Source organism: Gymnoscopelus microlampas (assembly GCF_963454915.1).
Source record: "Gymnoscopelus microlampas genome assembly, chromosome: 21".
Lineage (NCBI taxonomy): Eukaryota > Metazoa > Chordata > Actinopteri > Myctophiformes > Myctophidae > Gymnoscopelus > Gymnoscopelus microlampas.
Window position 1 is genome coordinate 37,764,848 of NC_139958.1, and position 16,397 is coordinate 37,781,244.

Here is a 16,397-nt window from a genome sequence, read left to right on the forward strand (position 1 = left end):
ATTAGGTTACTTTCTTACATGAATAGCTTACCTGAGAAAGATGGACAGCCTCTCTTCTGGACTGACAGGTGTCCTGAAATTGATGTACACATCAATTGATGTACATCTTTGTACATCTTACAATTGATGTACATCTTCTGGAGATGTGGAGCAATCAGAGAGAGCTGAATTGTGGCTGAATTGACGAAGATTCAGCAGCTGAAAATATGCCTGAAACTTGACTTCATCCAGCTTCAGCTCCTGGAAAACCTTATGAAACTCTCTGTGCATGGTTTGTTTGTATATTAAGAATAGGATGTAACCATATGTGTTTTTTCTTTCTTTTTCTCTTTTTGTTTTCTTGTTGAACATTTTCGCTTCCCCAGCAAGTGCTGCGGACGTGTTTCACGTTTTTACCGCTTCTTCAGCGGCCATTGTTTCAATATTTCACTATGGCTTGTTTCCATTGGGGTCTTTTTTTACTCAATTCATCGAAAATACATAGTGTTTGTTTACTTATTTATTCATTCATCATTTATAATCAGTGCTAAATAGCCATATTCCGTTATTCCGGTAATCATAGCATGTTTATTTCAGTATAGGGGTCTCCTATATTCTCTCCGCCTTTTTTCGTAAACAGAAAATACATTTTCAAGGTGGTATACTGTACCAATGTTATCCAGTCAGGGGAGAGAACTCATACAGGATACAGGATAAACAAGTGAAACTGGACCTGGAACACTATGAAATTGAAGCTGATAAATGATCTGAAAACATTTAGCAGCATCTGAACAAACTCACATACATAAGGATGCCCCATTGGCCACTGAGGCTGTAGGCCTACATCAACATCAATGCCATGGTATCTTGGTCAGCTTGTCATAATTCCAAAGCTAGAATTATGCCTTGTATTGAAATTCTGTATTGGACTCATTTTTTGAGTCAAATATCATTGTCAGTGTTGATGCCAGCTAACATAGTACAGTCGATTAAACAGTATATTTAGTTATATTTATTATTATGGGATATAGGTAATGTTCCTGTGTTCTGGTAAATGTTGCGAGTTTGGTACCAAATCAAGGAGAAATCAAGGGAACAGTCCTCAAGGAGATGTGGTTGACTCCTGCAGAATCAAGGAGGGTGGCAGCCCTGGCTTATTGTCTTGTGAGGCAAGCCATTATCCATGTTTTTGTTTGGAATGGTATTCTCTTCCCCTAATGATTGGAAGGCAGCCCAAGCGTGACATCTAGTGGCTGAATGTTGTCTATTGCAGGGGTTCCCAAACCGTTTTAGCAAGATACATTTGGGGTCTCCCCTTGACCCAAACTTACAAAAATAGGCTACATTATGAATTAACCACTTAAGCCCTATTTCAAAAATAGTGAAAATAGCTGATCTACAAGCTCACAACACGTTGCATCATGACGCGTTGCCTTAACACACATCTTAGCCCACCAAACTACCAGTACACACTCCAATATGTGCTTTGCAGTGGTAAATAACTGTCGCTTAGGTTGGTCCAGTAGTGTCAGCCATACAGACACAGCATAAAGTGCCAGTGAATGTAGATGATTCAACAAATCTTATTCTAAATACAAATAGGTACAAATCTTTCCAATTACCTGATTGATACTGGTGCTGGGACAGTGTTTCAATAATACTCAGTGGCAGAGGCTCAGGGGGCAGTGGTGTAAATTTACTCAAGTACTGTACTTAAGTACAATTTTGAGGTATTTGTTTACTTTACTGGAGTATTTCTAATATTCTGTACTTTTACTCCTCTACATCTCAGAGCCAAATATTATACTTTTATTCCACTACAATTATTTGAAAGCTTTAGTTACTTTGTAGATTTTGATTACAAAACATACATTACCCACTTCAGCCCTATATACATTTTGGCCATTTTAAAATAGCTGATCTACAAGCTCACAATGCATCACGATGCGACGCATTGTGAGCTTGTAGATCTGCTATTTTGAAAAGGTTTTTATACATTTGAAATGTATGAAAAGGGACATTCTGCATGATAAGTACTTTCTACCTTTGGCACTTTAAGTACATTTTGATACCAGTACTACTCAAGTAATCTTTTTATTCTGGACTTTTACTTGTAACAGAGTATTTCTACATTGCATTATTGATACCTGTACTTAAGTAAAAAATGTGAATACTTTTTCCAGCACTGTCAGTGGCTGACACTGAACCCCAGCAAAGGACAGATTCCAGGTTTGTGCATACTGTACTTCAATACCCCAACAACAACTAAACGGGACACATGTAGTATTATTATTATCATTTAGTGCAATAAAAGTTCTTTAATCTTAACGCAACATTACAACTGATATCATACATTAACAATTGAACAGCAGCAGCTCAGCTCAACCTGTCTATACATTTGTCATTTAGCTTCCATTTTAATGCAAAATGGGGAAATGAGGAGAACCCTCAAAGATAAGGCAACAGATACTTATAGACACCGGAAATTCAAATGATGTTCTCATAAACAATAAATATGTTATATCAATTTTGGAAATCTGTATTTGAACGGCTATGACGGACCCCAACTCCACATTTCCCATATTCAAGGCTGTGATGTCAGGAGTGGAAGAAGTCCACCCTGGTCAACTCACCAACAATTCCTTTAAACAAATACAATGATACTTATATCATCAATATACATTTAATGTCATATTTAACAGTAAAAAAAAAAAAGGTTCCAGAGCACCCCAAGTAAAGGTAGTTTTGAATGCTAGACATTTACAATGTATATGTATAGGCCCATATAAGTACTGTCAATACAGTATGTACACCTAGCAACTTCCGCCACTCACGATATCATGATTATTCAATTCTACTTTTCATTTCCATAATTATATTGAAAAAGCAACTGATATTGTTGTCTAGATATGTCGTAGTAATATCTGAAGTTGTCCCTTATCTGTTGCCCTATCTACAAGTGGTCCTGTAAACCAGTGGTTCTTAACCTGTGGGCCGGGACCCCCAGGGGAGTCCCCACATGATTTTTCTTTTTTTAAGGGGGGTCCCCAGATGACATTAAAGTGACAATTTAAGGACTTGTAAGACCTTTTTAATACAAAAATTAAGAAAATAAATGAAAGAAGACCATTACCGCATCAATGGTAATCATAATCAACAAACTATACTATAAAAACATTTTCCAAATTGTCAAATAATATAAGAAAGAGGAAAAACCTTTGAACATAGCTGATCTACAAGCTTGTAGAGCAGCTATTATCACAATATTTATCTGTGGAACCAAGTCAAATGCCTCAACTCCTACAATTCCAAGTGCTTGTTAAGTTGTTAGGGTGGGGGGTCCCCAGTTCAAACATGATTGTTTTGGGGGATCGCAGCCCGAAAAGGTTGAGAACCACTGCTGTAAACAATACAGTAAGATTTAAGACTGGGACGAGGTGGCAGAGGCAGACGGGATGTAATTATACCTACTATTTTTGATTAATAACTTAGCTGGGCACAAAAACGTTCTTTGGGAAAAAGAAAACATGAAAAGGAGCAAATGTACCTTTTCTATAAAGTCAAAGACTTAAGGCTTCGCATGCTTGGTTGCATAAAAACATGAACTTTTAATGTCTAGTCTGCGACTAAGGATTCTAGAACCACCTTCATTGCAGGAACCAGGGTTCGATTTGCTGGAGGAGGGGGAGTCCATGCATCTGCTTTTGATATCCCCCTCTGGCCATTCATTGTGGATATGTTTTATCCACTGCTTCTGGTCATACTGAATTAAATACGTGCATTTCCTTTTGGGAAATGACTGTCTGATATGTTTGATATTATGTCTGACAATATCACAATTACACAATTTCATTAAAAGTGTATTTTAACCACATTAACCACATAAATATTTGAGGCAAATGTTTCAAAGAAAGTTGTTGATTTTTTCTTTTTTTTTTTACAAATCGAACCCTGATAAAGTGTGCTTATATATTTAGCGTTTCTCAACACCGGAACTCCAGAAGTCTCACAGTCTCAACACAGTTTATCATGAAAGCTAACATTTGTCAAATAGCTGATGGGGTGAAATGCTGTGTTGGGTTGGGGTTCTATTAACAGTTGACATGAGGGGGAGGGGATGGCCAGCTCAGGAGGATATACATACAATCACAGTTGTTTTGTACATGCAAAAACATCCGCTGGGGCTTCGACTGACACCTTCTTGAAAAGTTCATATCCTAGTAACTGTTCTACATATAATGTTCCAGAGAGAAATACAATATCAAGTATTCAACCGCCTCCATCTCAGGGTTAAGATTAGTCACTTAATAAAGGTAGTTCACATGTTGAATGTTACGGTATAACTGTACAAATGAAGGGTACAAACGTAAAACTCTCCTCGCGAGCAACGCACCTCTCACAAAACAGTAATGGCTGTTTGAAAAATTGGCCAGGGTAGGTATTTTACCCTATAAAAATGTCTTAAAAAAACAATTTACCTACAGTATGTACTTCTTTCTTTGAGCGTCAACCCCTTGTGAGTAAATACATCAAACAGTTACAGTAACCTTGTAAATACAGTCTACAGGAAGGTGGAGGAGCTAAGAAAGTCAGCCCCTGACTTTACAAATGGACCAGATGGAGAACAATTAGCACTGGCTGCCTGTACAACACGATGAGGGCACCACTACAGAGACAGATCCTCGCTAAGATAAACAAACTGCTTCCTACAGTAAGCCAGTGTTTCCTAAACAGCGGGCCGGGACCCATTTTTGGGCGGCGGGCCCATTTTTATGGGTTTCCTTTTTTTGTTTTTGTATTATTTCAAAACATTTCCCCAAAAGATCTAAGAAAAATAAATACATAAATAAAATAAAAAATGTTTTGTTGTGATCTTGTACTGTAGATTTGCTATTTTCACTAGTTTGGGTCCCGGAAATTACATTTCTCTTTTGGGTCTTGAGCTAAAAAGTTTGGCAACCACTGTCCTAAGCCACAGGTGGAGCCAAGTGGGAGAGCCCCCCTATTTTTTCCAGTTTAACCACTTCCGACCTGGTGTGCCTAGTTTGGGCATGTCGTTATTATCAACATATTTCAAAACTTTTGTTTAAAAAAATCCTATAGCAAAAAAACAACAACATATTGCAATAAGGGGGGCCAAAAACAGAGGCTATGTCTATTTTGGAGTCCTTGGCATGAATACATATGGGCTCACCTGTCCTAAGCGGTACTCCCATCATGGTCAGGCATTCACCAATTCATATTTTAACATGTTTCATTGTTGTATGGGAAACTCTTGTTTGTGCAATACTATACAAAGTATACAGTATCTCGAAGGATATTTGTGTGTGTGTGTGTGTGTGTGTGTGTGTGTGTGTGTGTGTGCGTGTGTGTTTCTAAAGTGCACGAGGTCTCTTAGGGTTAATCTGTTTGCTGGCCTGCTCCTCTTCCTGAAGCGTAGAACGGAAGGACTTCACTTTATCTGAAAGATTAAATGAGAGAATGTCACATTACTTCACATTACAACACCCAATGAAGGATGAAATATGCACAGTATCCTAAATGCTTTTATAGACACAGGTCTGGATAAATACAGGTCTTACACAAATAAACAAAAACCTCAGTGTTCATTCATTCATTTGTAATTCTGGAAGTGAACAAACATAACCTTAATAATATAGCTGCAAGCAGCGATAATACGGGGCCAGTGAATAGAGAGAGAGAGAGAGAGAGACACATGGAAACGGAATAGATTGAAGAGAGAGAGAGTGACATGGAAACAATAGATTGATGAGAGAGAGAGATGGAAACATAATGGTTTGATTGGACATCTCAACCTACTGCCATTAACAGGATTCGAACTCTCAACCTTCAGACTAATAGGCTGCAACACTACCTATAGTGCTATAGCTTTGTCCAGGCTGATATTGTCTGTTGAAGATCATAAACTCTTGCCTTCTTTCATGAACCAAGCCCCTGTTTCACTAACACCAAGATCACTCGTTCACAAACCATTTACCAATGAAGAAATTGTACATCTCCTCAATGTGAAAAAGGAGATCACACAGATGATACAGTTTCACGCAAATAGCTGAAAAATCCTGGGTTTAATTGTTTTTCAAACTGCTCAAAATTGCGGACAATCTAAGGGCGGAGCTTACTGGTCAAAGCGATAGATGTGTTCCTCATGAGTCAAGGCACAAGTGTAAGCAAGTTTCACGACTTTCGGCCAAACGAGGCATGACTTTTGCCTGTTTAAAGTTTGCATTTTCAAAAAATTGCTATAGTGCCCCCCTTTGGCCAATTGGAGTGAGATTGGTTTCAGTGATATTTGGAATGACTCTCTACATTACTGCAACGTTTCAAAGAAATGTGAGTCTTGCATGTATGTGTTAGGGGCAGATGAATAATTTTCATGAAACTGTAATAGCTAAAATCTATCTCCTCCTGGGATTTTTGAGCAATCTGCACGAAACGTTTAACACTTGAACTTTGGACCTCTGCCTACAAAAAATTCCAACGGATTTTCCATAAGTGAAAAAATGCAGAAGTTAGGAGTCAATGACTGTTTTTCATATAATTCAAAATGGTGGGAGATCTAAAGGTCAGAGGTCAAAAGTCAGAGGGTGAAAGGTGTTCAGCATGAAGAGACGCATATGTGTATCCAAGTTTCATGGCTCTAGGTCAAACAGGGCATGAGTTGTACCTGTTCAAAGTTGGCACTTTCAATTGAGTGCTATAGCGCCACCCTTTGACGAATGAGTGTGAGAATTATTTCTTGGTAGTTTTTCATGACCATCTACCACATGGCCGAGTTTCGTAAAAAGCGTATGCACGGTTAAGCCAGAACTGGCAAAAACAAGTATTTTTCAAACTGCTCAAAATTGCGGAAAATCTAAGGGCGGAGCTTAATGGTCAAATCGATACGTGTGTTCCTCATGAGTCAAGGCACATGTGTAAGCAAGTTTCACGACTTTCGGCCAAACGAGGCATGACTTATGCCTGTTTAAAGTCTGCCTTTTCAAAAAATTGCTATAGCGCCCCCTTTTGGCCAATTGGAGTAAGATTGGTTTCAGTGATATTTGGAATGACCCTGTACATTTCTGCAAAGTTTCAAAGAAATGTGAGTCTGCATGTATGTTTTAGGCACAGATGAATAATTTTCATAAAACTGTAATAGTTAAAATCTATCTCCTCCTGGGATTTTTGAGCAATCTGCACGAAACGTTTAACACTTGAACTTTGGACCACTGCCTACAAAAATTTCCAACGGATTTTCCATAAGTGAAAAAATGCAGAAGTTAGGAGCCAATGACTGTTTTTCATATAATTCAAAATGGTGGGAGATCTAAAGGTCAGAGGTCAAAAGTCAGAGGGTGAAAGTTGTTCAGCATGAGGAGACGCATATGTGTATCCAAGTTTCATGGCTGTAGGTCAAACAGGGCATGAGTTGTACCTGTTCAAAGTTGCCATTTTCAATTGAGTGCAATAGCGCCACCTTTGGACGAAAGATTGTGAGAATTATTTCTTGATCGTTTTTCATGACCATCTACCATATGGCCGAGTTTCGTAAAAAGCGACAGCACGGTTAAGCCAGAACTAAGATTAGCCTTGAATTGAGAGGGAGCGAAAAACAATTAGTAATAGCTGCAAGCAGCGATAATACAGGGCCAGTGAATAGAGAGAGAGAGAGACATGGAAACGGAATAGATTGAAGAGAGAGAGAGTGACATGGAAACAATAGATTGATGAGAGAGAGAGAGATGGAAACATAATGGTTTGATTGGACATCTCAACCTACTGCCATTAAAGGAGAATTCCGGTCATTTTAAGTGTTATGTTTGATGTGTGTCAAATCACTTACCAACGTAGGAATGAAAATCGCGTAACTCCACAGAGCCCCCTATCGACCCCCACCGTTGTCATTATAGGAGGATATAGGATAGCCCAAATTCGCCTATTTTAACCAATGCAAAGTCTGTTTTTTTGCTTCTAGTACTCATTGTTGAGTCCCGATAATGTAACAGGCGCTAAAACTCCCGACAAGCTAACGGCTAATAACAAACGAGCTAACGCTGGGGCTGCTTATCTCTCTGCATGGCAGCCCCAGGTTGCCAGGTCGGGAGAGAAACCAGCAACCAGCATTAGCTCGTTCTGTTATTAGCCGTTAGCTTGTCGGGAGTTTTAGCGCCTGTTACATTATCATGGGACTCAACAATGAGTACTAGAAGCAAAAAAACAGACTTTGCATTGGTTAAAATAGGCGAATTTGGGCTATCCTATATCCTCCTATAATGACAACGGTGGGGGTCGATAGGGGGCTCTGTGGAGTTACGCGATTTTCATTCCTACGTTGGTAAGTGATTTGACACACATCAAACATAACACTTAAAATCACAGGAATTCTCCTTTAACAGGATTCGAACTCTCAACCTTCAGACTAATAGGCTGCAACACTACCTATAGTGCTATAGCTTTGTCCAGGCTGATATTGTCTGTTGAAGATCATAAACTCTTGCCTTCTTTCATGAACCAAGCCCCTGTTTCACTAACACCAAGATCACTCGTTCACAAACCATTTACCAATGAAGAAATTGTACATCTCCTCAGAACCAAAACTAGTGAAAGTAGCCGATCTACAAGCTCACAAACCATGAAAAGTTGTGAGATTGTAGATCAGCTATTTTCAGCATGAAGTATGTCATACGTTGAAAAAACGTACTCTCAAATAAGCATTTCAGGTTATCTTTACCATTTGCACATGTATTCATTGATACAGTCATGTTGTTTGCAATTCAACTTAAATAAAGTCTGCATCAAGTGAGGCTTGAACTGGCGACCTTGAGATTGTGAGGCATTCATTTAAGGGAGACGCCATTGGCCCAACAGACAAGTAACTGTGAAAAAGGAGATCACACAGATGATACAGTTTCACGCAAATAACTGAAAATCCTGGGTTTAAGTGTTTTTCAAACTGCTCAAAATTGCGGAAAATCTAAGGGCGGAGCTTAATGGTCAAACTGATACGTGTGTTCCTCATGAGTCAAGGCACATGTGTAAGCAAGTTTCACGACTTTCGGCCAAACGAGGCATGACTTATGCCTGTTTAAAGTCTGCCTTTTCAAAAAATTGCTATAGCGCCCCCTTTTGGCCAATTGGAGTAAGATTGGTTTCAGTGATATTTGGAATGACCCTGTACATTTCTGCAAAGTTTCAAAGAAATGTGAGTCTGCATGTATGTTTTAGGCACAGATGAATAATTTTCATAAAACTGTAATAGTTAAAATCTATCTCCTCCTGGGATTTTTGAGCAATCTGCACGAAACGTTTAACACTTGAACTTTGGACCTCTGCCTACAAAAATTTCCAACGGATTTTCCATAAGTGAAAAAATGCAGAAGTTAGGAGCCAATGACTGTTTTTCATATAATTCAAAATGGTGGGCGATCTAAAGGTCAGAGGTCAAAAGTCAGACCACGAAAGTTGTCGGGCATGAAGAGACGCATGTGTGTATCGAAGTTTCATGGTTGTAGGTCAAACAGGGCATGAGTTGTACCTGTTCAAAGTTGGCACTTTCAATTGAGTGCTATAGCGCCACCCTTTGACGAATGAGTGTGAGAATTATTTCTTGGTAGTTTTTCATGACCATCTACCATCAGTGTTGTGCCTGAACGCGTTCAATGAACGATCGTTCATGAACTCGTTCGTATTTTGGGCGAACGTGAACTGAACGTACTGTATATCCGCTAGATGAACGTTATTGTGAACGCGTTCATTCTGGCGTTTGTGAACGGCGTTCTCTCTTCGTTCAAACTTCGTTCAAGAGTGTCCCAAAATTCCATGGTTACATCGGTTTGTCATGTTGTATTTCATCCTATTCTGTGTTTCCGAGGCGTCTTGAACGCACCATCAGCCAAAAAAAGAGAAAAGCAAGGCGGCGTCTCACATTCATGTGCGCAGCGCGGAGACCGACTCCGAGTGAACAGTCTCATTGCAGCGACAGCTAGTGAACAGCACAGGCAGTTACGGCCACTCGGCCAGGGCGAAGAGCTGACACTTATCCGCTCTGCGAAGCTCATTTCCCGGCCACAAGCATTTGGAAGTTGACTTGTGTCTCTTCCAAAGTATCGGTGTTGTTTCCTTGGCTTCACTGCCGACAAAATTAACTTGAAGCTGGGCTGAATTAATAAAGTAAACACCGCGGAACGGCGAGATGAGTTTGGGATGTTACAACAACATGTCCGGACCGTGGCTGATGCGTCGTGCACCGTAGCCTACAGCCGACTTTAGGATGGTAGCCCCGGCCCCCGAACCTCTGAATGAACGTATTGTAGTCTGGACGTCCGACCCGACTTTATTTTGGCATTAAAAGTGGACTTCTGCACCTGGCTTTTGATGTTAACAGTGTCATACACTCACTTTGACAAGCCCCCAGCCCCCCGCCAAGATGAATGAAAAATTAAAACACCATTACATTATTATGCATTACATTAGTATTAACCACATGAACCCCAGATGGGGGGAACATAAGCCAAAAATAGACGATCTACAAGCTCACAACGTGTTGCAGCGCGACGCGTTGTGAGCTTGTAGATCTGCTATTTTTGGCAGAGAGAAAAAAAGCGTCCAAGAAAAGTAGGCCTCCCACCAAGATGAATGAAAATCTTTAGAAAATAGCAGATCTACAAGCTCACTGTGTCGCACCGTGACCTGTTGTGAGCATAGAGGTATAGGTTGTGAGCTTGTAGATCGGCTGTTTTCCAATAGCCAAAACTTAAATAGGGCTGAAGTGATTCATGTATTTGCAAAATCTACATAGTAACTAGTAACTTCAGTTTTCAAATAATTAAAAATAAGTACAATATTTGCCTCTGAGATGTAGAGTAGAAGTAAGTAAGTACTGAAAACTGCTAATACTCTAAAGTAAAAGTACCTCAAAATTGTACTTAAGTACAGTACTTGAATAAATGTACTTAGTTACTTTACACCACTGGAAATAATAAATATAGGGTGCTTTGTGTATGTACACCAGAGAGGATATAATGTATAAGAAAATTAAATAAATAACATTGGTTTTATAATGTATTGGATAAAAAATAAAAGTATAGTAATAATAATAAATAATAGATTCGGATGCATCCTGCTCCATATACAATACAATACAATGCACTGCTTTTCAGTTAATCATTCAAGTTTGAGACAATAAAAATATGCGATTAATAAGCGATTAATCGCGCGATTAACTACACAAATCATGCGATTAATCGCGATTAAAAAATGTAATCGCCTGACAGCACTAATATATATTGAAAAAAAAGAACGAAAAAGAACTGAACTAGTTCATTTTTTGAACCATGAACTTTAGTTCAAAATTTTGAATTATGAACTGAACTTTGAACTAGTTCATTTTAAAATTTGTGAACTGAACTTTGAACTAGTTCATATTTTAAGTGAACTTTCCCAACACTGTCTACCATATGGCCGAGTTTCGTAAAAAGCGTATGCACGGTTAAGCCAGAACTGGCAAAAACAAGTATTTTTCAAACTGCTCAAAATTGCGGAAAATCCAAGGGCGGAGCTTAATGGTCAAATCGATACGTGTGTTCCTCATGAGTCAAGGCACATGTGTAAGCAAGTTTCACGACTTTCGGCCAAACGAGGCATGACTTATGCCTGTTTAAAGTCTGCCTTTTCAAAAAATTGCTATAGCGCCCCCTTTTGGCCAATTGGAGTAAGATTGGTTTCAGTGATATTTGGAATGACCCTGTACATTTCTGCAAAGTTTCAAAGAAATGTGAGTCTGCATGTATGTTTTAGGCACAGATGAATAATTTTCATAAAACTGTAATAGTTAAAATCTATCTCCTCCTGGGATTTTTGAGCAATCTGCACGAAACGTTTAGCACTTGAACTTTGGACCACTGCCTACAAAAATTTCCAACGGATTTTCCATAAGTGAAAAAATGCAGAAGTTAGGAGCCAATGACTGTTTTTCATATAATTCAAAATGGTGGGAGATCTAAAGGTCAGAGGTCAAAAGTCAGAGTGTGAAAGTTGTTCAGCATGAGGAGACGCATATGTGTATCCAAGTTTCATGGCTGTAGGTGTAACAGGGCATGAGTTGTACCTGTTCAAAGTTGGCATTTTCAATTGAGTGCTATAGCGCCACCTTTGGACGAAAGATTGTGAGAATTATTTTTTGATCGTTTTTCATGACCATCTACCATATGGCCGAGTTTCGTAAAAAGCGACAGCGCGGTTCAGCCAGAACTGCGAAAAGTGGCAGAAGAAGAAGAAGAAGAAGAAGAAGAAGAAGTGACAGAATACTGCCAATAACAATACGTGTACAGAGCAGAGCTCTGTCCCCGTAATTAAAATAAGTGGTAAATAGATCTATATTCTGACAGCAATCATTGCTATAGAGTGTTTGCATAGCAGGGGTAGGGGTCTCCCCATCTCTTTAATAAACAGAAAATACATTTTCAGATCGTATTGCCAATTTTTATCCAATCAGGAGAGAGAATAAACTAGTGATGAAACAAATAAATGAGCAGACAGAATTGGAACAGGAACACAAATGTGTGGGGATCTCGCTCCTGATTGGATGAAATTTGTAACCCAGCTCTATTTTCTGTTTACTAAAGAGCTGGAGAGACAGGGTGACCCCTGTTACTGAAAGAACACTCTAGCAATGATTACTATCAGAATATTGATGACATTTATTTATTTTTTAACCCATAAATATAATTTACAGCACGCTTTAACGCTGAGGATTTTACAGTGTGTCTCCTTACCTCTAAGCTCTGTAAGGATGTCTATCTTTTGGTCGAGGATTTGCTCCAGCTGAGTAGCATACGTCTCAACATCGTAGTCCACTTCCTCTGTCATTTCCAAAAGCACCTTCTCATCCTCCAACCAGCGAATCGACTCCTGGAAAGGAAACCTTATTAGTCATTAATTCAAACACGTGTAAAGGTGTTTGGGACATGTTAATACTTTTATTGTACGATATCTCAATTTACCATTTCTCTCTAAAATAGCTTTCCAGTATGATTTTTACAATCAGAACCATGTTCTGTACTGGTCCGGGTGTGATTATACTTGTTTTTTAGCTGTCTTGTATATTTTTTTGATAGATTCATGAAAAGAGACATTGAATTGTTGGCTCAGGAATGGTTCAAAAACTAACAAATCTCCATGAATTCAATGCTTCATGGGGTGTGTAATTGATAGAATATATAATTAATTATGTGGGTGAACTATTCCTTTAACCGAGACACTGTCTGAGAGAGTGAATTCATTGGCTGGCTAGAACAACACCCAGCCACAAAATCAACAAAATGTGCTCCTACTTTTTTATTTGAGTATTTTCACTAGTGTTAGTATTTCCTGGTACCTGGAACACAGCCCTGTGGTCCTCCAGAACCTGCTCTTCCATTTCTACCAGCTGAGAGACCGCTTCATGGAAGCTAAACAGCTGTGGAGAAACCTCCTCCTCCTGTGGAAAGAGTCAATGTGTACATGCTTTGTTTCATCAGTAGATCTTGTAGATTTTGCTTTCATTGTCTCCGCCAGAGGTGGAGAGTATGTTTTCGTTCTTGTCCTTCCGTGTGTCCGTCCGTCTCAGCCAAGCTAACATTGGTCAAGCTTCACGTGACACGTGACAATATGTTGTCACCAATGCTTTTGATTGGCTAGCGAGACGCATGACGAAATAAAATCCTATAAATAGGTGTCACTTCAAAAAATCATTTATATTTTTTGAAGTGAGCTTCCATCAGCCAAGCTAATATTGGTCAAGTGACACGTGACAATATGTAATATAAATAGGTAAGACAGGATTAATCAGGAACAGTACTGGCAGAGACCTGTGCTCCGAGGAGCACATTTTCTAGTTAACTCTATTTACGTACTGTATGTCATGCTACATGCATACAGTACAGGTATGCATACACACAGTGTGTGTGTATATATAATACTAGAGTTTCGGGGGGCTACGCCCCCCGAAACCCCAGCCGCGCACGGGGCCCAGCGTGGGCGCGTGTATATTGGGGTACCGAAATCGCCGGAGTAAAACTGTCCAAAAGGAAAAAATGTTAATATTTATTTTAAACTTTTTGTACTTCCGGGTTGCATAATGATGACATCACTGTCGAGTCCTTTGGTGTCATGAACCTAGGCTGGTTTGTTTACCAGATTTGCCAGCGTGCTATGGTGCTGTACTGTGGCCGTCGCCGTGTGTTTGTGTGTTTGGGGTGTGCATGGCACGTGAAGGACGGACATATTGTGATGGAGACATGAGTGAAGTGAAAGTAACGGCCTGGGTGGAACAAAGGAGGTACGAAGGGGGGGGGTTGAAGCGAAGGAGCTGCGTGTGTGTTGTTGTGGAGGAGATGGGCAGAGTTCAATGGCGGCCGCTCGTGTTGTTTCGGCTCTGTTCGGCTCAAGCCGTCACCGTTCGGTGTCGGTGGTGCGCACGCTAAACGGTACGAAAGTGATTCACCTTCCGTTTTGTCCGTAATGTGGTGAGTGGAATTAATTATGTTGCGACGTGGAAACTGTGGAGTGAGCAATGATAGGTGCCCTACGCCACCCGTAAATTGTGAAAGTCCGACGTGGCTACTGTGTTGGCGAGCTGTGCTGTGGTGCCGTTGTGTTTACTCGATTACGGAGCTGTGGCTATAGCGTCAGCGGCGCGCGGAAGTAACTTGTCGTTTATATAATTAGATACATTACATAGATACTGTGCAGTATAGTATACAATATACATACAGTACATATATATTCACCCAATGGACATTTCAAGTTACAATCATAAGTAACAGTAGCTTCTATAACTTGGTGAGTGGAAAAGCTTTAAAGCGGTATTATGTAACTTTTTTTGGGTTCATCTTTGTATTTTGTCCAATCTGTATGGTAGAGTATGTTAATACAATATAACTTATACAATTGGGGTTGTTTTATTTGGTCTCCCTGCTCTTCTATTGAGACATTTAGATATATAGGTTTAGTTAGGCACGACCTTTGACACAATCCTATTTCCGTTTCACAAACAGGTCAAAATTCCATTTCTCCCCAGAGCAAGCATGTGGAATTTGTGGAATTGTGGTTTCATTCGGCATCCATACGCTTGAAATCCTATGTATGCGTCTTCAAACACACATTGAGGTGTGTAATTCAGGATATACAGTACAAACAGTACAACATACAAATGAATGTGTGTGTGTGTGTGTGTGTGTGTGTGTGTGTGTGTGTGTGTGTGTGTGTGTGTGTGTGTGTGTGTGTGTGTGTGTGTGTGTGTGTGTGTGTGTGTGTGTGTGTGTGTGTGTGTGTGTGTGTGTGTGTGTGTGTGTGTGTGTGTGTGTGTGTGTGTGTGTGTGTGCGCGCGCGCGCGTGCTTGTGCCTTACATTCTGTTCACAGAGCAGTTTGAGATCGTCCCTCTGCGGGGAGCTTCCCACGCCCCACTGTGCTTCCAACACCTCCAGCTGGGTGAGATTGTGCCCCCCCTGGTGGCTGGACTCCATAAGCGGAGGCCCCATTTCATGCTCCATCACCCTGAAAACACAACCAAGCGCTGTAGTGAAATCCTCATCAAGTACAGTATTCTCACTATAACTACCACTGTACGTACGGTTTTCCAGATGGCCACATGGTTGGCATACCCGTTTGCTGTTCGTCTCTGTCGGGTGGAAACCTCATATGTCCAAAACTGTTTCAAATCCAGTTTGAATTCAAATTCAAAAGTATCAATAGTGGCAGATCGACAAGCTGAAAACGCGTCACTTCGTGCCGTGTTTCGAGCTTGTAGATCTGCTTTTTTATAATACTTTTGTGTGATACTGTAGTATGATCAAGTGGGGCGTTAATTTACGAAAAAAACACAAAAAGTTAGAATATGGAGATAAAAGGTTTCTGCCCGACAGCAACGCGTTCCGGGTCAGTGTCCCATAGCTTCTTCGTTTGATTGGCTCGGCAGCCGATTTGAACGGGAAACACATAAAGGTATCATCTGTGTTTGCTGTTCAAATCTGCTGCCGAGCCGATCAAACAAAACTATAGCGAAATTCCAAGACACTGAACCGGAGCAGGAAACATGGCACTACAGTTATGCACAGAGCCTATTGCTGGGGAAACTGATAAACACCCTGCTATTTTGGGCATGCTACCTACCTTTGGACACATTTGGAAAAAAATGTAAACAATCTTAGCCTATAATGACTTGCAAAATATGGATGCAAGGTTTAATGTGATTCATAATGTGTACTCCATCGTACTCCAGTGTGTAGTGTGGCAAAAAAATAGCAGATCTGCCATTTCCGCTGCGCGACACTGTCGTATGACGAAGCATGCAACTTAAGCGGTGAAGGAATTAACACCATGCAAAATACAGTGACCTTAGACGGCTAATATGCATGCCAAGAGAAGTAACCCATAAAAC

At 40.1% G+C, this 16,397-nt stretch overlaps 1 protein-coding gene across 1 annotated transcript in view; it reads right to left on the reverse strand.

Annotated features, from left to right (window-relative positions):
* Positions 1-2,404: 2,404 nt before the first annotated feature.
* Positions 2,405-16,397, reverse strand: part of LOC311038436 (kinesin-like protein KIF2A) — a 41,913-nt gene continuing 27,920 nt past the window's right edge. Inside the window, exons 18-21 of the mRNA XM_084047962.1 lie at positions 15,367-15,514; positions 13,355-13,456; positions 12,753-12,888; positions 2,405-5,440 (exon numbers count right to left, since the gene is read on the reverse strand). Of these exons, the coding sequence (XP_083904088.1) occupies positions 5,355-5,440; positions 12,753-12,888; positions 13,355-13,456; positions 15,367-15,514 (472 nt within the window). The 3' untranslated portion in view covers positions 2,405-5,354. The remainder of the gene's footprint in view (positions 5,441-12,752; positions 12,889-13,354; positions 13,457-15,366; positions 15,515-16,397) is intronic.